Genomic DNA, 22820 nt, shown 5'->3' on the forward strand with positions numbered 1-22820 from the left:
ATTCAAAATGTTTTTTGCTCAATTAGTGCTTTATGTAGGTTCAAAAAAAAAAAAAAAAGGTACCAAAAAAGATGATAACAGGAAGAGAAAGGCAAAAGTCAACCTTTTTTTTCTGGAAGTCAGTTACTCAAAGAGGAAAAAAAAATGCAAACCAGTATTTAAGAGGAAAACAAATCCAGGGAAGCAACCCATTCAGTGATGATGTTTTACTGTTACAGCTTATTTTAGGACACGTCAGTGCTGCTGGAAAGTAGCAGAGATGAATAACTTGTTTCTTAAGTCGTATGAATGATAGATGACTAAAAATTTAAAAAAACCCCTAACAACAAAACCAACAAGCACCTCTTGATTATCTTCCAAGAAAGATCTTATACAGCAAGACTGAGGAATGAGAGAAACTACCTGCACACTAAAATTACAATAATATTACCTGCTATACCAGCCCATCAGGCATTTTAGTTTTAAGCTACTCCAGCGACAGCCAGAGATAACAACTCATAGAAATACCAGTATCAGGCATACAGAATAAACTAACAATTGGTGGAGTAACACTAAATTGAAACAACTGTTTTTCAACAAACTAGAAAAAAGGCAGAGGACTAAAAAAAAGGTATGAAAAAAGCTGAAATTAAAGATAAACCAGTTAAATTTTATAAGAGGATTAGTAAAATACTAGAAAAACAATTTTAAAAAATCACAAATGCAAGAAAATGAGAATTTAGACTCTTTTTCCCGTCCCTAAACAGAGATCATTACAAAGAGTAATGTTTTTTTTCCTACCACACCTTGGCTAATGTTGAGAGTTAAGAGACTTGTGCAGGACACCTCTGGGTGACCATCCACTCCCCTCTCCTCCCCTCTGAAGGCAGCAGCATAGCCAAGCTCTGAGTGCCCTCAGGCCAAGGTCACACAGGGCTGGCTGGAGCAGAGTCTACTGCCACCTCCTTGGCCTATGGCCTACAGATCAGGACTCCCAGGACCAACTGCTGAAGTGCCCAGCTCTTACAAACCCTGGGCCTTGGTGACACTCACATGCTGGTTCCAGCAAGTGTAAACAGATGAAGCCAGAGTCTCTGCCCCTGCCCCGAGGCAGGAGATTATGCCCTGCCTGGCTCCCCACCACATGCCACAAGCACCTCCAGCGAGCAGACAGGCACCAATTGTCCCCTTACATGAAACTCAGTGGCACTCAAGTGTTTTGTTTCATTTTTGTTTGGGAAGGGTGTGCTAGGACACTTCAGTTGAACAAGATAGCTGAAATATTTAAAGTATACAGTGAGAAAATTAACCCTAACTTCGCCTACAGGAGAGTCATGCCGAGGCAAAACGCTACTAACGGAAAAGTCAATCAGAGAGCCCAAGCAAACCTATGCTAGCTTGCAAGTGAGCACAGATACTAACTTCTGCTGCTGTAAGGGAACCATTCTCAATGCAGGAGCTGTAGATTCACATAGGCAGAGATTTGAACCATGCATCGAAACACAGAGCTTCTGCCTCAGGGCATCGGCTCACATCTTGAGGTGATCCTTCTAACATCCAGCCCCAAACTCTACCTTCAGTCATGAACTGACACATGGTCTTTCAAATTATTATCATTGTTGTTATTATGATTATGATTATTCAGTTTATGATCCAGTATTGGGAGAGAGGCTGTAAAGTTGAAGACTGCCTTCTAGTGCAACATTAGACCCTCCTCCAAGATGAAGGATCCCAGACACCAGCATACCTTTAACAAAGCAGTGGCAATGCAACACTGGATTCTGACCTGCAGGGACAATTTCTGGAATATGAAAAAATTAGATCTCAAACTTCTCAAATCCCTTTGGAAGGCAGGCCCTGAAAATCAAAGATGACCCTAGATTCCAGGACAGGTGCTTTAACCTCCCATGCTGAAACTCCAGAGAAAGGCAGGTATAAACCTCACTTCAGTGTTCCCTGTGACTTGCACTCTGAATATTCCTGTGATCTTTACAGATCAGATATCAAACCAACAATTTAAAGAAGCCCAAGTCCCAAATAGCTATAATCACCTGTTAGAGCATGATAGAGCATGATAACCTTCTCTCCAGCTTTTCTATCTTCATGCACACATACGTAAGCAAACACAGTGAATCTGAAGTATGTAATTAACTTGTATTCTGTGCAGCTTTATTTTTTTTAATTTTACTGCTCATTATTCACCATGCACACATCAATACAAATGAAGCAACAACTAGACCTGTGGAAGAGGAAGTGGGTTGTGATTTGCTACCAACAAACATCCCTGTTATCAGAGTGCTAATTGGCTCAAACATTTTTGTTCCTTACCCACAAATAAGCATTTTGGAGCACACTGAGGACCGGCTGCTGCCTTGGGACCAGAACACCAGAGCCAGCCCATAGCTCCAGCCAGGCAGCAGGGCAGGCTGGTGGGCAGCCCTAGCTCTAGGCTTCAGGCGTCTCCCTGGGGGTGGGCTAAGGCTAGGCTAGGCCACCAGTCCACAGGTCAGGAACCATCCATGACCAGGCAGGGGTGTAACAGACTCTTGTGGAGTAGCTCAGACAGGAATAAGGCCCCGGAGTTGAACTGAAATGGAGCTCATGGGCCATAGGCAAATGGTGGCCCCAGATGAGGTTGCTTAAGGCCACTGGGGACTATTAGTACCCCCAAGGTCCCAGTAAGAACTGTTTGTAGAGTCAAAACAAGTTTCGTGAATAAAGGAACCATCCTCCTGCAGCCTCTTTCAGAGGTTAAAGGCACATAACATAAATGCCATTTTCAAATCTCCTTTTGAGATTCTGGGAATAAAGTTAGTAAGAGCCTTTTCTTCTCCCTCCTCATGCGTCCTTATTTCACAAAAAGGCCAAAGAGGTAACATCAAACTTACACTGAAGTTTCTGTAGGAGAAGTATGTAATTAAATAGGTCTCTGGATGGAGCAATTTCAAACACCTGGTTTTCCACTGGATAGCATGAAGACTGGACAAGCACCTGCTCTGCTTGCAGTGCTCATTAGCAAACTGTCTGGCCCTTAGAATTAATACCTTCATGATGAGTTTTGGGGCTTTACCATGGAGGTTACAGGAGCCTCACCCCAATTTCATCAGTCTAAGTGTACGTAGTAGTTACCTTTCATCAAGATACTAAACCAAATTACTGGTTCTCCTTTTTGTCTATCAAATATATATTTAGCACTATTTTTTTTCAGCTGTATGGAGTTGACTAGCCTATACTTATCTTTCCAAAGAAAAACGTCCTCCAGGCAGCTCAAAATCTGGAAGTTTATGATATGCCAGAGGAAGACAGAAATCATAGCTTCTAAGTATTCTGCCACATTAGCTGTAAGGAAAAGAGAATCATTATGGCTATTTTATACAGACGAGATGGAAAGGCAGCAGCCACAGCACTTGCTACCACATGGCTATTTCAGGACTGCAGATGCTTGGCCTTACCAGCCCCAGGAACCAGCTGTAAAAAAAGGATCCCCAGGAAAGCATTTACTGTCTCTTCCCAATGAGAAACCCTGTAACACAGAGACTTAGAAGCAGCAAGAAAGCTATCTGTGATGTTCTGCAGAAAGATACTACTTCCTTTAAACTTCAAAGGACTCTGGGTTTGCACACCAGAAGCTGGAGAGTACTCTTACATTTTAAACAGAAAGTAGTGGGGCAGATTTTCCGTAAGAAAGGGTTAAAGAGCACTGACCCAGCCTAAACACAGTGCACTAAATGGCCCAGGTGATGTGATGGCTGAGGCTATAAAAAGCTGCAGCCATGTGGTAGAAGGAAAAATACTTAAAAGGTAATTTTTCTTTTCCTGCCGGCTAGAAAGGATGGGAAGGGCAGTAAAGAAATCTCCCCTAGGCTGCAAAAGACTACACTGTTATGCAGAAAACAAAGGTATGAAGATAACTGTGAAAGCACTTGAAACCAAAGTTAGGTATTTGGTAAGTGATGGGGGCTCCAATGCTCTATTTGGAGCAGGAAAATGTGAAAGTAAGAGTGGAAGAAAGGTAATGATGTGTGTTTACTTAAACTACCTATAAAATCGGGAAGCGAGAATGGGAGAGAAACCTCTGGCAGGTTAACTAGAAGGTAGTTACCACCAAACACCTCTCTCCTTGAAGGATAGTGCTGCCACCCTAGTTGTATTAACTCAATGATTCTTTAACCTTCTCTTTGTCCTGTGGTAACTCGTACTGAGACCAATGAAGAACTTGCCCTTCAAGGCTTCTGCATGGCACTGTTTGTGAAGCCCATTAGCAAAAAAATGAAACCTCTACACTGATTACTTCATTCATTGATCACAGTAGGTAAAAAGATGTTACTTACTGGGTTTGAAAATGACAATCCAAAAGCACTATAAACTTAAAGAAAAATGGCTCATGACTGTTTTACCTGTACTGGAATTTAGGTACTTTTGCATAATAATGCAAAACTTGGCTTTGCAAATTAAAAGTCCTCCTTCATACTCAGAACTCATGAAAAACAGCATTTGTTTATATGACAGAGGGTTTTTCAACTTGCTCAAAATTCCAATGAAAAATGAGTTAAGCATTTTTAAAGGGAAAAAATAATAAAATACTAGCTATATATTTATGGTACTTAGGTGTGAGAGCCAAATTAATTTCAACAACAATTTATTTAATTTGAACTCTCTCATCCCACATGTTACTTAAGTGCAGTGCATCCTCTCTATGACAGGGCTGAACTGTCTAATATCTCATTCCCTACTGAGAATGTGAAAACCTTCACAAGGTGCATTTGTAAAATATCTCCATTATAAACATAACAGATTTCTCTGGAAACAAAAATAATCCGTCAGATTCCTTGACCATCTGATGAATCCTGAGGCACCTTTTATGTGCATTGTTTTTAACTTAATGCCAAGCTAAAAGATTAGTTTGCCCCTGTGTGGCCAAGCCAGTGGACTGTAGACTACAACTACTCCTGCAGCCTCTTGGGAAGAGTGTTTACAGCAGTGAGCTCAGCTTTGAAGCTAAATACCCATCATTCAGGCAATGGACAGTCTTGACATTCAAAATCACAGTTATTACTAATAATATAGTATATACCTATATATATATAAATATACACACCTATATATATAGAATATACCTAAGGTGCTGGGTAGAGGACCAATCCTGACATAGGGATGCCCATGTATAGCAGGCTGCATAAATTTAACTTAGAACCTCACCAAAAGCTTTTATGTCTTGATGAGCCTGACTATGCTTGCAAGACAAACAGGCTGAATTAAAATATTTGAAGGTATTTTCTTGGCACATGAGAAACTGTGAGGTTTAGGAAGGACTTCTTAATTGAGATTCTTTGACTATGCAGTTCTGTGGCCTTCTGGTAAATAAGTTGTGTGTATATATATGTATGCATGTATATGTACACACACTCATATACATAAAGGGGTAGACAGAAAAAGCAAAAACAGCCTATCCTAGGGACATATTTGCATACCTTGTCTACTGCAAATCAGTGGGCATTGTTTGAATTACTGAAAGAACAAAGCAATTATTTGTACATCTGCTGTAATGACTTGTTTTGAAGGCTGCATTCTAGCTAAAAGGGGAATTAGCAGGGACAAAGATTATATCACTTGTTACTTTTCTGGCAGGAACCAACTCACAATACTACATACATCTGCCAACTCAATAGCAGATGTGCCAAATCATCAGTTAGGGTTATTAGAGGTTTGTCTTACCTAGGCTCTCTAATACCTGCCACCTGCTTTTGGAAAGACCACCTGATAACACAAGGCTAAGGTGCAGAGGCCTCTCAGAAAACAGGGGCAGTTACCCTGGCTAAACCTGGACCTGTCCCAGTACTTACCACTGACAATGGCCAAAAGGCACACACCTAGGGAAAAGTGTACAACCAAAGTGAGTAGAAAGCAATCCTTACCTGTAACATGCCTGCAGTCTCCAATGACTCTCAGCTCAGACACACTTCCTGAACAATACTTAATAACAGGGTAGTGTTCTCTTCCACAAATTTGTCCAGTTTCCCCTTGAATGTACTTGAAAAATAAGATCAATAACATCCTGTGGTAGGGTCTTCTACTGCTTAACAAGTAGCTTTGAATCTGAGAACTGCCAGTTTTATTGAATGTTTCCTATTTCTGCATCAGAAGGGTCACTAAGCAATCAAAAGTCACTCACATTGTCTGTGACATTTGAAGTATTACATGCGAGATCTGCTTCTCTCCCTTCCAGCCTGAGGAGTTGAAGTCTATTGAGATGATTTCTCATACAAAAGTCATTCCATAACTCCAACCTTTTTTTCTTCAGTTTTATTATCTCTTTTGGAGGTAGGCTTGGAGGAGGATTAAGTGGAAAAGAGGAGTACAATATCATAACAATATGTGTCAGGTGCATGTGTCAGATATAGGTGTACTATGAATTTGTGCAGTACTCCGGTGCTGTCTGTTCTGGACTCTGACCACTACAGTGTATTGAGCTGATAGTAAGACAGGTGACTACAACAAAATCATAGAATCATGGAATGGCTTGGGTTGAAATGGACTTTAAAGCTGATATAGTTCCAACACTCCTGCCATGGGCAAGGACACCTTTCACTAGACCAGGTTGCTCAAAGCTCTGTTCAACCTGTCCTTGTCTATATACCATTCCTCATAAACACGGGAGGACAAACAAAGCTGTATGTGTAAGGTGGGACTTGTTCCCTTCACCTACCCCTTGAACATCATTTCATATCTGTCTACAAAGAATTTCAACAACTGTTCAGTACCACGAAGTTCTTCAACAACTATTTACAGTCTGTTTCAGTTATTACACTCTGAATACCATAGTATCTGCAGCAAAACAGCTAAAAGGGTAGCTTTTTATAATACTGGTACTGGTCAACAGTCTGGGTGTCAAACTACTTACCTTCAAGTATGCTCACTCCTGGACATATACAAGAAACCTAATTAAACAGCTCTGGTCTCCTGACCACTTCTAAATATTTAAGTGTACTGAAGGATAAGAAATGCTATGCCCACTTCTGTTCATGCTGAAAGTTGAGAGTTTCTACAAAACGAGAGCAACAAAGAGGCTTTGACTCAAAGGGTTTGTTCCCCTTTCTTTTGGTGTAACATCGACAGCACTTTGGATGCTGACTAATTTTTTTTTTTCCAATCAAAACACCCCCTCTTGTATATATCACTGAGGTATAAATAGAGCCATACAAACAGTGATTGTTAACACGTTAACTACTCCAAGATGAATTTCTAAGCTCACTAGTTTATGGTTATCAGATCACTGCACATTGACTTGCCTTAGAAAGTGACAGAGACAAGAAAACTGTTTTTTTAAATATGTGTTTTTAAATGTGTTTTTAACCAATAATAAAGAAGATGATTAGTTTAAGATCCTAGTGAATGTATGGCCCCCCTGCAAATGCAAAGCTATCACCCTATACAGTGGAGTCCTTCTGGGACAAAACCAGCCTTGGAAAGCACTTGAAACATGTGCTGTGATAACTTAAAAATCTTCTTTAGATACACACTGTGAATTAGTGAAATGATTTAAGCTATCTAATGCTCACATAGGAAACATTCAGTTCTTGTATCTCAGTCCAGCATAGCCTTCACTGCTATGCGGTAAGCCTAAAATCTGCAGGCAGTTTTTTGACTGCTAGACAGTGCTACCCCAATGACAAATGGTTTAATTTTCACACACTGATTGCTTTAAAAAGGTTTTCTTAAGCAACTTAATAGCAGTTGTCTCATGGACACTTCTTCAGGTGTAAGACAGATGTGTATGAACATCTCTACATATACACTACAGGGAATGACCACTTCTTTACCTAATCTGTTGCAGCTAAATAACAACAAATATTACAACAATGATGATGTCTTCTTATGTATTTTCTGAAAAGCAGAGTATCATAGAGTATCAAAGGCATCTTCATGCATACTCTGACTCTACTTTTGACTCCAGCAAGAGCGAAATTGAAGTTGAGCCCAATAATAATGCTCTGGCATGGTCCATATTAAAAGGTGTTCGTAAAAATGGGGCATAATCCATTGGAAACTCAACAATCACATTATTGTTGCATCACTTATTAGCCAGTACCCTGCAGTTCTTACTCCCCTGGTGTTTTTTCAGTCTACTGTTAGGTGTGGTTTGTTTCATTGCATCATTGCAGAAACAAGGCTCCAGCAGAGTTCTGTGCAGAAGATCTTGCTGAACAAATAAAACTGTTCCTTGTATGCAGGAAACAGGAGAAAATGGTGCTATCTACTTGAATCAAGACAATTGTAGCTATAGGTGACTTAGGTGACGTTATTGCCCTGTGGCACTCACTAGAGATGTCTACAAACGACTGCTAAATAAATTAATGTTGTGTCCTGGGGGGTCCAAACAGCAAATTTTTCACCCCAAGGAAACAAAAGATTATCTCAATGCATGTGGACACCATTAGGAGACACCAAGGAGCATGGGAAAAAATTTACCTCATCTTCATACCTCTTTTTTAGGAGACCAGACATAAGGGAGTCAAAGTTAGTCCCTTTGTCAGGCATAAGGCAATAACCTATAATCAAATTGAAAGCAATAGCTTTTAAATGTACAACTGCATGAGTTAAGTGGCAGCTCAGAAACCTGTGTTTATTAGAATGTAGCTGCCCTGTCAGTCTAAGATACATTGAACTGAAGCAATTTTTTAGCATCATTATTTTGGCCAACTTAGGGAAGATCTTGCAATAGAAACACTGACAGTAGTAACTGCTGTATAGGGATGGCTGCCAGCCTCACAGGATGAATCATCTCTGTCTTCCCAAGAAACTGCAGCAGAGACAAAACTTAGAATTTGATTCCACAATACACATTACTTCTAATATGCAGGTCAGAGATCAACTTGCCTAAGGAAATATGGTGCAAATATGCACTCTCCTCTCTGCAACAGAACTTGTCCACATCATTTATCCTCCGAATCAAAAGACAGATAAGCGAAGTGCTGCCTTTCCCATTGCAGTCACCTTCAGAGATTTCTCCTCTCATGTCACAGTTATGTGGGCAGTTGCTTAAAGGATAAATCACTACAGTCCATGCAAGGAGGGAGGGGAAAAGCACTGCTTCCTTATTTGCCTCAGTCTCAGCAACAAAAGACTTTATCAATTATTTATGCAGCTGCTATTACTTCTGCTCTTTATTCCCTAGATTGAAACACCTCTCTGGAACAGCAGCAATTTGTAGATTAGATAAGACTGAGCTTGAAAGTTAGCCAAGAGCCATAGGTTGACCTGAGAAGTAAATCATTCAGACTTGGCAAGGAGGATGGAGTAAAGAATATTGCAATGACTGCCACTGGCTTTGCATCACATCATAAATATGCTAGCCTGATCCATGTGAATAGTGACACTCACAATTAGATAACTAGCACAACAGAAGTAGCCATGCAGTTTGCAGATTCATAAGTTACAAAGAAATGTGCCAGTCAGCTCCCAGTGCTAAGAATCCAGACAATATATTTGACTTGAGTTTGCTCTTTTATCTGCAGAAGTAATTTCTTATTTTCCTAAGAAATATAATTAAAACAAAATCAGGTTTTTTTAAAATTAGTTCTACAAGCATGGCCTCATTTCCAACCTGCATTACTTATGCAAGATTTTCTAAATTACCTCAGAAGCAAAGAAAAGGAGGAAGAGGGATTTTAGACTCATTTTAATAATACCCACATCTCTGGAAATCTCTCTCTTTGAGTCTCTGAATTTTATACTGAACCTGTTAAGGCCTCAGAAACATCATTTGCCCATATTTTTAGACGTTTTGCATGCTGTCTTTAATATAGTGAAAGCATAATATTTTTTAAAAATACCCAGGAAATAATTTCTCACTCTTCCTTTCCTATTCTTTACAGCTTGAAAAATCTTGTTAATCATATAGGGCCATTTTATCTCCTTTTTCCACTAAATAAGACATTAAGACAACTAAATTTAGAACCTGAAAGTTCTGAAATGAGAGGGAAAACACCAAGAAAGCTAATTACTCTCATGACACAGACAGCTGTTGTGCAACGGTTTGTCGGGGTTGACAGAGAACCTGTCAGCAGCCTGGCAATTAGTGATGAGGAATTTAAACAACTTTTAGGAAATATTTACTGTAATGCCGGACGGAACAAACGTAATGCAGCCCAGACCAAAGGTCACCAATCAAAATGTGTATGGTGTCACCAATAGCATGTCACAGCATGGACAGTGTCTTCAGTGTCACCAATAAGAGTGTGTGCAGTGTCTACAGTTTTTTTATGCTTGAGACTTTTGACCAATTGTGTTGTGGCACAATAGTGTACAAAGAGTATAAAAGAAACACTTGAGAGCAATAAACAGCTTCCTGTTCACCTTACACCTGGACTACGTCTGATATCTGTGTCCTTTTGGCCATTCCAACATTATCAGCGACAGTGGTTAATTATGGAGATAACAGTCATGGCACCATACCTAAGACTGAATCAAGTATTTGGCTTCAAAAGTGGGGATTTTTTACATGAAGTTCCTGAAATTTTAATATTTATGTAATATACAAGCAAGCTTTGCTTTCATGATAAACCAAAAGGATCTGTGTGAAAGTCTCACCGTCTTTAAGATTTTTTTAATGGTAACTTCTCTCCATGTTGGACAGTGGAAAAAGCACATTTTTTCTGTCTTCTGGTCCACTCTGCATCATTATACCCTACTAAGAAGTTGTTTTCCTATCAAACACGCAACATGGAAGCATACCAGCGATGAATTGTATCTCTGCCTTAGATCCACTGCATCCTGCAAACATGCATTTTCCAATGCTAAACACAGATAAATTGGCCAGATAACACATATTTACTAGAAACACTCAGATGACACAGAGCTTTTTGTTGACAGAGCATTACTACTGCACCCAACGATTTAGTATTTGCAGAAGACCAATTACAAGACGAGGGAAGGCCGGTTGAAACTGAAGCTGAGGTAGGAGAAGTAATAATCACACCACAGCAGCTATATTTTAAAAGGCCATCTGCAGTTTCTGGCTTACAGCTGGAGTAGATTACTCTTCCTTTCTGACTGCATGAGTATCTCTCAGGGAGAAGGAAGGAGGGGGCCAGAGAGGAGGAAGTTCTGGCTGTATAGTAGACAAAGTCTCACATTCAGTCCATTAAATAAATATCTGACACAAACCTCATCCCCACTTCTTTGCTCTCTCTCTTCTAGAAAACTGCATATAATACTTAAAAATAAATGGAAAAAAAAAAAACCACCCGCAAGGCAATCCATTGCATTTCTGCCTCCACAAGGGGGCAGAAAAAAAAAATCATGTCAGATATTAGGTGGCCTGATAGAAGGTAATGAACAGATATGCAGGGCAACATGCAAAGGAAAAGAATATAGAAGACAAATAAATTGGAATGCTCACTAACTGGTCTACATTCATATAAAATTATTTCAATCATTAATTCTACTACAAAACATTAGGCAGAAATTAAACACAGAAGGACTTTTAGCTAAGTATCAATCTGTTGCAGAGAATAAGTAAAGCCAAAACAGACATGTATTTTAAATTTGTGTCTGTTAAATTGCTTTTACTTCACACAGGTTTGGTCCAAATAGATGTCTTTAGCTTATATCCCAGAGATTTTTTTATATTTATTCAAATAGATCTGTCTTTAGCTTGTATCCCAGAGAGTTTTTTATAAATTTCAAGGTGTTAATATGGCTACTACTTTAAAGTTACTTTTATTATTAATATCCTATGTAACTAAAACTAGAAAAGGCCTGTGCTTCTCCAAAAGATTCAGCTGAAGCATCAGTACATATCAAATACCACAGACTAAGTGTACAACTATTAGCCTTCGCCCCCATATAACTTAGAGAAGTATTAAAAAAACACCAAACAAAAGCAGACTCACTTCAAACACCAAAGCACAAGCACTGGACATCTTGACTTGTCACTCTTTGGTTACAGCTTAAACACTGAATTAGTCACTATCACTTGGAAATTATTTTATGAAAGAGCTTTAATCATGATCATGTAACTAGTATCTTTCATTGGGACTTTACCCAGTAGCATAAGTAAAACATCAGCAAAATAGAGTCCAACCTTAGTTGATTATAGCAGCATTCAGCTTTAAGAAATGAGGAGAGAGAAAAGACAGAAATAATTCTCTTTAAACCCTCAGTAGAACAGTGGGTATTCCTGGAACTGCCAGCAAAGGCGAAGGGCTGCGACTGCAGTGCATCTATTTAGTTTCACTTGGTTTGCGAGTCTGCGCTTTCTTCTTGCATAGAGGAAGCAGGAGCTCATAGACTAATTTCTTGGAGTTGCCGAGCCCAAGACCAGCAAGAATAACAGCTCTGGGTTCTCAGTGTCTTGAGGAAATGCTCCATTTAATTTTGAGAATTCCTCCACTGGCAGTGTCAAAGCTTGTTATACAACTGTTAGTACATCTCCCCCTCCCCAAAGAGTCAGAGCTGTGTCTATCCTACTAGAGCTCAAGAGTAGCTACTTATTTCAAGCTGCCACTTACGACAACTTCACAAGACCATGGTGACGTGAATTAGGAAGGTTCTCCCTCTTCTCTGCTTTCCTGCTGGCAGTTATTTCTTCCTGCAGAGAGGGAAGGGTTTGGGATGGATCGAAAATGCCCATGAAATATTACTGCAGGCAGCACTTTGTTTAACTTTTGCACACTCTGAGGATTACTGATGGACATTTTGCATTCCACTTTGAGAACACTCTGTATTAATGATGTTGCTGTAAATTAACCATTGTTATGACTTCAGTGGATTTAAATTCAGGACCTATTCATCTGTGAGGACTTTGGTGCTGTGGTTTCAGCTGCCCATTAGAATAGCAGTCCCTTCAGAAAACCTCAAAAGACAGCTTTTTCTTCCCTTTTTCATTTAATTCCAGTTATTATGTGCATTGACAATAGCCTTTCTATGCTGTTTGTTTATAGAAAGTGATACTACTGCCTTTGAAAAAACAGGAGGAGGAATCTGTGGAAATAAATGTGCCATGGCAGGGGACCACTTTGGAGTAAGGCTCCTTCACACAGGACGAGCAGCTGTACAGGGAGCTCGCTGAGGGACAGAGTCCTTCACAACTGCAAACCACTGGCAGGAAGCAGCCTCTGTGTAAGGAAGCGATTAGGTATTTATATCCTCCACTGTGGCCAGTAAACAGAATTAGTGTGACTTGGACCAAGTTTTAATTATACAGGAGCTTAATGATCTAAGCTGTTGTGGGAGGAGAGCGTGGGGGAAGAAAATGAAGGGTCAACGAAGTGCATCTGTCTGTTTTCTCTCCTTCCCTCTTCAGAAATGGCATTTACAAAGTTGCTTTTCTGGGTTTTTCAAGGTGAGTTTTTTTCCTCCTTTAAGTTCAAGAAATATTAGATTCATGACTGGGTCCTGAAGAAGTGCAAAGCAAGGAGATGCTTGGTCATATTTCAAAGTACAACTCCTTACCAGTCTGTAAATCACTAGGCTTAAAACATCAGCAACCCCATTTCTCAACACACATCCTCAAACCTGCTAGGCAGGTGAGAAAAGCCTCTCTGAATGGCACCTGCCCACACTTTGTAAGCTGACAAAGTTACTCTGCTGCCTTTACCAACAGCACAACTTGACTGTCTTAGTAAAGATCCAGCACTAATTCTGTTACTGGCTGCTCTAATTAGAACTCTCAGGGAGAGTGGGTTGGTTCCTACCTGCCTGAAAGGAAACTAATCTCCTGCATACCTAACTTCAGGAACTGTAATAGGATTGCATTTGACTCCTTATTTTTCCTAATTTCTCACAAATTAGAATAAAACCATAGCAAATTGTATTGCATATTGCTGTTTCATTCCAGATAGCAAAAAAAGCTCTGAAAAACATGCAGGTTCAGTCTGTTCATTTGAATGTTTTGATCCTTTCTGACTTTGTTTTGCATAGAGGGAACACTCCATGAAAATATCCAACACTTATCTTGCCTAGGGATTCCCCTCAGCTTAGCTGTTGCAGCTAGCATGAGAGTGAAATAAGAACAATTGCACTATAAAACTCATGTTTTGCATTCCTAAATGCAGTTAAAGTCTCAGCTAAGGCTTTGACTGGTCTTCCTAGGCAAACAGGTGGCCTGTACATGTTCAAATCTTGCAAAACTTAATTTACAGGGATTTCATTAGCCACTGCCATTCATTTTTAGTCTGGAAATAAGTAAAGAGAATTGGAATACATGCTAAAATAGATAAACTCAGAGACTCCTGTTTTCAGTCACAAATACTGATATTTCTCTTTTTCATCATTCAACTGCTGATTGCTACACCAGCCTCCCAACTTTACTCCAAACTGACAGAATATACATCACTGTCATAAACAAAAAGTAGGGCCATCACATTAAAAAAATAGGGACCTGGCATGCACTAATTCCACAAAAATAAAATGTTTTTATGCAAGTATTTTGCAATCCCCTGGAAAAAAAACAAAGGTAATCAACACCATTATCCTCCTAGTGATGCTGAAAAGCACCCTAACAGTCAAGGTAGTCTGAAATGTAGCTTTAATACAAAGAATCTATTTTATTTGTGAACTGAGTATTCAGATGTCTCTAAACAGAAAAGTACAGCACAAGAAATTGTGATTTACTGCCATCCTCTTCTATCAGTGGAGCTCATTATGATTCTGACTAATAAGCCTCCCTGTCAGCAGGGGTAAACCACTGCTTTGTCAGCTCAATTGCCACTCACCTGACCAGAGCACGTTCCTGCAATCAATCATCTCTGTCAGGTCAGAGGCACCATGTTAACAGATGGAGGGGGATGAGTTGTATCAATTTGCCCCATGAATGCTCAATTAGAGAAATTTCAAAATAGAACTGAATTACTGGTCACCTGTGCTTGTGCTGAGAGGACACACACTTAAGTACTTGCAAGCAACATGCAGAGCACAGATGTGTAAGGAAGGCATTGATGCATAGCTTAGGTAAAGGTTACACAGATTTAACAGCTGCAATTATAAAGCAGCTTTTCAAGCAGTTAAGTGCTCCTCACCCTGTGCTGAGACTGCAGAACACTGCTTCATGGTTCCTACACTTCTATTGAAATCAATTTATCAAAGAAGTGATTTTCTTTTCAAAACAGCTTGCTACTAGCTTACAGCCTAAACAGTAGTATCAGCCTATATGGTTAAAGCAACCTCTGAAGTGAAGTAGCATTTTTTTAGTGTAAAGAGGTTGATAAGAAAGCAAAATAAAACAGTTATACTATCAAGCAGGTAGCATTAAGTGGATTATTCTGTAGTCACATTTAAGGGATGATGGCTGGGTTCAAGTACCAAGTGAAGAAAAATCAGGTTACCACACTTGAAATCACAGTCCCATACTTCATCATCTGTGAGTCAGCTACCATAGAAACTCATGTCTTGTTCAGTGCAATAAAGTTTGACACAGCAAAAACCTGTTTCTCTATGCCCAAAGATAAAAAAAAAATGAAATATCGAAAATGAATCAGAGAGAGAGTTTTGTTCTGCAAGAAGCTACCTACCATTTTGAGCCAAACTTCTGCAGTTTATAATTTTGAACTAGACATCTATTGCAATTAAAATGGCTTTCCTTTAGGCTATACTGTTGATAAACATAATTTGTGAATGTGCTAAGGATTGTTTGTGCAGATTCCAATTTCTTCACAAGCTAAAGCAACTGAAGGGATCGTCACTTATTCCCTTAGAATAAATGCTACACTGGGAAGTCATCCTTCAGTTTTTCGAGGAAAAGAAATTCTTTAAAAAACACACAATTTACAGGTTACCTCCTTTCATAATGTACAGAGTTGTACCTTCTTAAAGAAGAAAGATGTTGTTATATATATTTACACTAAAATCATACAACAGAAAATGATGTTTCCCATTCCAAATGTCAATTATTCTCTTAACAGCACAGTAAAAAAGTAATCTATAACAGATGTTCTTTACTCCCTGACAAGCTCATGTAAGGCCATGCATTGGCATATGTTATATACTAAGTCTACCGTGCCTACTGATCATGTGCACCAAGAACAGGGTTTTTAGAGTTTTCATTCTTGCATGTAACAGATAGTTCAAATCTGGAGGGCAGTGCTTCAACACAAAGCAGCCAGCAATGTGTACATCTGGGATTTACTATATTTCATTATTCCCATTCAACTTCAGTGAACAACAGTTTAAAAGGTTTCACTCACATGGAAAAACACTAGTATGAAAGAGCTAGAGAGCTACAAAATGGATTGCTTCCTAACATGGAAAGAGTTTTTATAAACAGACAACCCCAGAGTGAGTTATTTAACTCTGCAATAGTAAGCAACGGTTGACCAATATTTCCAAACTATCAATATGGAGACAAAATGAAGGCTTTAACTAACACATAAGGTTCTAGTCCTTCATACAAATGCAAACAACATGCATTGAATTTGTATAAAAGAAAACATACTTGTGTGTTCTGTGGCTCCTGGCTAGAATACTTCTACATGTACCCACTTCACAGTCCAGCAAGTGTGACTGGAACACAGACAGCTTATTTTAAATTAAGTTGAACTAATAGTTAGGAGGGAAGGAGAAAGAACTTAGCAGAAAACAGCATTTGCCTACAAATAACTTTTTAAACATGCAAAGCTGTTCAAGAAGCTTAAAAAATAGCAAAGAGTCACTCAACTTTCAATGTTGAATAAGGAAGAAAAACCAAAGGCCATTTGAAGAGAGTTCCTCTGCCATTTTCCAGTACAATTAGGCTATTTGCAATGAAGTGGAAAACTGTGTAGTACATAATGAGACAGGAGACTTAGAAAATGTGACTATGCTTTCAAAATCCCAATCAGAATTATTTTAGGCAGTATTTTTAATGCAAGAAATAGAGATTAAAAGTAGGCCAGTGTAAAGATTACCAATTTTTTTGACTTCTCATCCTTTGTATGTTTTTCAGAATAAAGCAGTTCCTCTAGTTTCAAGAGTTTTATTGTGACACTTCAAACAAAAACTATTATTGCTTTTCAGGAGAACAGATGCGAGAATATTAAGTACTTGACTTTCCTTTACAGAAACTATTCATCAAGCTGAAACTTCACTCTCCTAAACTGTTTGCTCCAAACAACACACAAAAGTTACTTTATCTCTCTGGTAAGGCCACCTGACCTGCAGGGCCAGACACCTAGAGCCAACAGGAACAATGGGTGTGGCACAGATTAAAACACAAAACGGCAAAAGAGGGTAGCATGAGAAACAGGACATCGCTGCAAGCATGGCTTAGTTCTGGAGAAGAAGCACCCAGTCAGATCATTCCAAGCCAGTGAAACATAAAGACATAAGCTACCATTAAACTGTACACTGTCAATGGCATTGCACATTCATCACATTGCACAGGATTCACAGAATCAGGGAGGCTGCCCTGCCCATCAAGTGTTTACACTGCAGGTTTTTTCCATTACTTTTCCATTCAGCTGAGGGAGTTCTAGAAACTCCTAGACTCGAGTCAGGAGGACTGAAATCACCATGAGTACTACCCATATAGTGTGAGTCTTTTCATGTCAGCAGAACAGTATTTTCCAGGGAAGGAGTTTCAGACAGTTAGTCATTGCCGATAGTACAGGGTAACAGGCTAATTACCGCACTATTTCTGGACAGCAATTTTCCATCTCCTTGCAGAACCCTGCAATGAGACAGCTGGCATTATTTTTAAGGTACCCAAGGTGTGAGGAGATAGCAGTTATGTGCTGTCCCTACAAGCACAACAAATATCACAGGGGCCTTAAAAATGGTGATTAAGCAGGAAAAGAGTAAAGTTCCATAAAGTTTCCTGTTCAGAGGATAAATGACAATCTTTTAACATTTTGAAGAGAGTTTCTTGATTGGCAATCCGTGTTCTCAGAATGAATCCCTGCTTTTGACAATCATGGTTTGAGAATTTCACAATATAAGGGAAAAAAATGACAAGTTGGAAAAAAAATGATCATGATATGCTAAACGACTCATTGTCAATCAGGTACCAATCCAACTGTAGAGTCAACTTGATAAAAGTAACAAACCAGCAAAACTTCACAGATGAAAAAATGAATCACTGTATTTTAACACTTGGCAGCATGGAAAAGAGGCCATTTGACTTTCATCTGGTTAAAGAATCCAGACATTTGTGTAGTTTCTCCTTTATTTTAAAGGACATAAACTATCATACAAGATATACAGTGAAATACCTCACTGAATAGGATGCCCGGCTCCTGACAAGTTGGTAAGATTCGTTTCTCTTCCCTGAGAGCTGTTCAGTGCTTCTTGCCACCATCTTTTTCCAACTCCACCAGTTCTCTGCTGAGTGCTTACTCACAAGTATCTATCAGGGTCATAACTGTACAGCATCCTAAATGTAGCGTGTAAATTGAAGTATGTGTGCATCAGTCAAATACCAACGTTATTTTAAACTCATTGTCCAGCTGTTACCACACAAGTATAAGGAGGTCAGCCAGCAAAAAGATAAGAAAACGTCACACGGGCTTTCTTATAAAGCTGCAATTTTAAGAACAAAAAAAATCCACAAAACTGCTTGGCTCACATCTACAGAAATGTGAACCCATTTACAGAAGGCTTTGACCTGACACATGGAGAGCGTTTATCCACCAATGAGGCCAGGTTTTTCCACTTCAGCTGCTTGCAACTCAACTAACAGCTTCTTACCAAGGGAAATAGGAGTTTCTCCTATCCCCTCTGTGACACGTTGCAGCAGCAGCTCAGGGTCACATTTAGTGTCTTAGCTTTATAGGATAAAACACTCTCCCCTTTAGTTATGCCAGGATATCTTCAGATATAGTAGTCCAGGTTCTTCCTTTCCTTCCTTCCACCAGCCTACTGTAAGATGGCAATTCTACTTTTTCATCTGCACACACACCTCCCTAATGAATTTTAAAAGGTTCTTAAGAAATAAGAAATATCCAAACTAAACAAGAAGTTTGATCTTTGCTCAGCTAGGGCTCTGCAAATTGTAGAAATTTGCTTTCATAAGTCATCTTCAACTCATAATGAAACACCCTTGTGTTTCTACTTGTGATGTTTAAGGAGAATGTTAGCAGCATGATGAAAGGAGACTTTAATGAAAAGGCATCACAAAGATCTCTGAAATTTAGCGATTACTTGACTATGGGGAGAAGAGGCTTTGTTAAGAATTCAGTATATTAAAATAAGAAGCATGTCTTACCTGTGCTGTTTTCATATACTGGTGGTTCCATTATGGAGGAAGGGACAACCAGGATAACAAAGGAACAACGAGAATCCATTACCTTTAAACATTCTGGAGCACATTACAGGATAGCCCCAGTCTGTCAGGGCCCTGAGTGCACTAATGCATCCTAAATAGCCTCAGGTGAGGCTGCTCCCACACCGTTGAGCCCAGAAGTCTATTCAAGCTCAGCCCTGGGCCTCCACTCCTTGCCTGGGTTATGACAGATGAGTGCTGTTCTCCACAGCCATGGCTAGCCATGAAAGACCCTTGACTTAGGCCCTGACCTGCAGGCTGGCTTCCTGGCCTAGCCTTATTGCTACAGACCTACTGGCTGATCACTGGACCTAACCTTAATCCAGACCTAGGGACTGACTTCCTGGTTTGACCTTCAGTCTGCCTATGGCTTGATATTGTCTCGTGATCTGAACTCTTGGTAGGACTTTGTAACCATCTACAGATCTGTCCTGCTTTTGGCTGCTTCTGGGAACTGAGGGATGGGTCAGGACTAGAGAGGCCCTGTCCTGCTAGTCCAGGGATCACACCTGACTTTCATCTCCCCACACTTTAGGGAGCAACCCTGATCTGTGCATAGTCTGTGTGCACAACACAGGATGATCAATAGATGCAAAGCCTACTTTTAGAAAGGCAAGCAAAAGATGATTTCCTGCCAGAATACTCTCTTTTGGAAGAGCAAAAATAAACCCCAAAGACTGAGAGTCCTTTGCCTGCACGTTTCTGTTGTTTCAATTCAAGTTCAGCATTCCCCTAGTTCATCACGTCTAATCTTTGTGTGTATTATACAGGTTTAGCTTAATTTTTTGAATACAGCAACCATCTGAAATACTAAATAAACTGAAGCTCATGACACCAAAAATCACACTCATTCATGTTCAGTTCAACGCTCAAACCCTGGTTTAGTCCAAGACCATATTATCTATAGTGCAATAAAGGTAACTTGCTGTAACTTACATAGCATAATTTTGGCTGACCCATTCCTAGGATTAGACCTTCCTGCCCTACACCAGAATTAAAACAAATTATTTTACCAACCACTCCACTGGAAAAGAAAGTCAGTGGATGAGAATTACCTAGAATTTAACCTTATTTGGAGAAGCCAAAAAAAAGTAATAAGTGTGCAGCTGATTTTAGATGAAGCTGTAGTACTAGCTGCTTTTCACTTCTGTTGTTGAAAAAGTGCACAAAAAAACTGGGGATAGACTGGGGGATTTCCCCCACAAGTGAAGAGAAGAGAATCATGAGAATGGAAATAAATAGAACTCATATGCAGTTAATAGCTTTATCACTCTAAAGGAGAATTAGTGAACAACTTCTTTCAAAACACTGAAGGGAGAGTTACTTCTACACCATTTCACAAAGATCATTTGTTATAACCAGAAATAAGATTTTCATAATATGTCAGATCATAAGTCACTGTCTTACTAGTACAACTGCCAAAAGACCTTAACTTGTACAAAATGACCATATGGGAGTTTTATATAAGGGACATAAATCTGAAAACTATATTATTTTCCTAAAATAAGGAAAACTTATTTGTACAGTTAGAACTACAATGGATTCCAGATAAAGAAAACAATTTTTGGAAGTACATTTCAGGTTACATTTAAGAAGGAGGAGAACTTGCAGTGCAATCATGTAAAAGTAACTCAAAATAATTTTTTTAATCAGTTTACCCTTTCCTAAGGGGAGATTGTAATGTCTAACTGCTTAGGGATTTTGTAGTGGGCCTTGTTAGACAGTTTAAGAAAGTATTACCAATACTTGCATGAGAGTTGGACAAATGCAATTTATTGTTCACTACAACTTTAAAACAAAGGCCTTCTTTTTATGGGAAACAAACAACAACAACAACAACAAAATCTAACAAAAACTATTTCTACCCAGATGAAACATGCAAACTAGATATTTTCACAACATACTTTGAACTATAGTACAAGATAAAAACCATTAATTTACAAAAAAAAAAAAGCTATATGCAGCAAATCTACATACCAAACTCTTAATTTTAAGGTAAAAATACAAAATTTCTAAAAACTTTTTCTGTAGATTGTTTTGTAAATAGACTGCTTTTTAGATCAGTGACCTCTATTTCTTTTTACCGTCAGGTTATGAAGCTTATTGCAGAAATAAAAAATATTATTTTGTACAGTCTTTTCCTGCACTAATTTAAACTTGATTACACAATATGATGAAGTCACACTCGTGTTTTCCAAAAGAAGGCAGGAAAGACCTGACTACAGCAGAAAGACTCTTGGGATGTAAGGGACACAGGGGCAACATAATTACCTATCACTTAAATACTGCAAGAAAAACAGAGGTAGTGAAGAGAAAAAACAGGGGTAGAGAAGAGAATTTTGGGTGAAAGAAACAAGGCTTCTGTTTGCCAATGAAGGAGAGAGTGATCTTTTGTTTCTTGTGTAATCTGTCAAGTAAGAAATGTTTGATTTGGGCAAGAATCAGCAGTAGAAGAACTAGTGCTACTGATCAGTGTCAAATCACCTTGTAGACCTAGAGTAAGCTTAGAATGAGACTTTTTGTAAACCTAAAAACAAAGGACCATATGTCTCTAAACATCAAAACACTGATGTTCATCACACTCCCAAAGGAACTTAGAGTAATTAAACTGCAAGAAGCACAACTTTAGGACACACTTCTTAATCCATCTTATCTCTACTATAAACCTGGAGCTCTTGTTCAAATTCTATTTTGATCTCTGTAAGTTTTCTGCCTCCTTCTGTCTGCTATCACTTAATTCTGTTTTATCATACTACTTCTGGTACAGTATGAGAAATATCCTTTGATGTTCTTGACTTTACTCCACCATTTTCTAGATTCTAAACAGAGAAAAGTTTCATCTTGTACTGTAAGGCAAATAGCCATGCTATGTAGCTAGTCCTATAGACAGCACCTCTCTTTTTTAACAGTTTTCTCAGCTGCAAAAAGAATTAAGCTACATCTTCAATATTGAGTTCTTCCTTGACCTGCATACCTTTTCAGTTTATATTGACTCAAAATCAATTCTGTAATTTCTAAAAAACAGGAAGAGTCTTTCTTCCTGATTTAACAGAAAAAGAAAACTATTTTTTAAAATCATAGTTGGTGCTTTCCAGCAAGATTTGAGGTCTGCTGCAATGGGAGTACAGTCACAGGAGGAAAAGGAATGCACAATCACTGTGAATTCCAGACAGAATACCTTTGTTCTAGTCCTAATCCATGCATTCAGAGCAGACTACTTAACTGTAAACCTCATACCTCCCCAAAGATATTATCTGCACTATGTACAGTGAACCTTTCATAGACATATCTAGTGATTCTACTTGTTCCCTGGAAATAAGAATGATGAGCAGTCAGATGCAGTTTCAGGGAAAATCACGCTGAGGTTGAGTGATCTTGCTTCAGGAAACTGAATACCAGAGCTGGAAAAGGAATTGATGTGCCCATCTCTGACGCAGCCCCCATGGGAAGTGGGACATTCTCATAAGATAGAAATTTCAAAAGCGTTAATTCCAGACACTCACAGGACACCCTTCAGTCTGGCTTAAAAATTCTCAACATACAGATCTACAAATGAATTTGTAGAGAAAGAGCCATGCTTTGAATATATCACATAGTATATATGGGC

The 22820-nt window shown here is 39.0% G+C and overlaps 1 protein-coding gene across 3 annotated transcripts in view; it reads right to left on the reverse strand.

Moving 5' to 3' along the window:
- The window catches only part of FBXL7 (F-box and leucine rich repeat protein 7), a 308597-nt gene extending 288850 nt beyond the window's left edge, over positions 1 to 19747 (reverse strand). Inside the window, exon 1 of one of the 3 annotated variants that reach the window (XM_051799319.1) lies at positions 19157 to 19747. In XM_051799319.1, the coding sequence (XP_051655279.1) occupies positions 19157 to 19235 (79 nt within the window). In that variant the 5' untranslated portion in view covers positions 19236 to 19747. The remainder of the gene's footprint in view (positions 1 to 19156) is intronic. The other 2 variants (XM_051799322.1, XM_051799321.1) reach the window with 2 other exon arrangements.
- Positions 19748 to 22820: the final 3073 nt, after the last annotated feature.

The sequence above is a fragment of the Manacus candei genome, unplaced genomic scaffold (assembly GCF_025592945.1).
Source record: "Manacus candei isolate 608988 ecotype Guabito, Panama unplaced genomic scaffold, ASM2559294v1 h1tg000049l, whole genome shotgun sequence".
Taxonomy (NCBI): Eukaryota; Metazoa; Chordata; class Aves; order Passeriformes; family Pipridae; genus Manacus; species Manacus candei.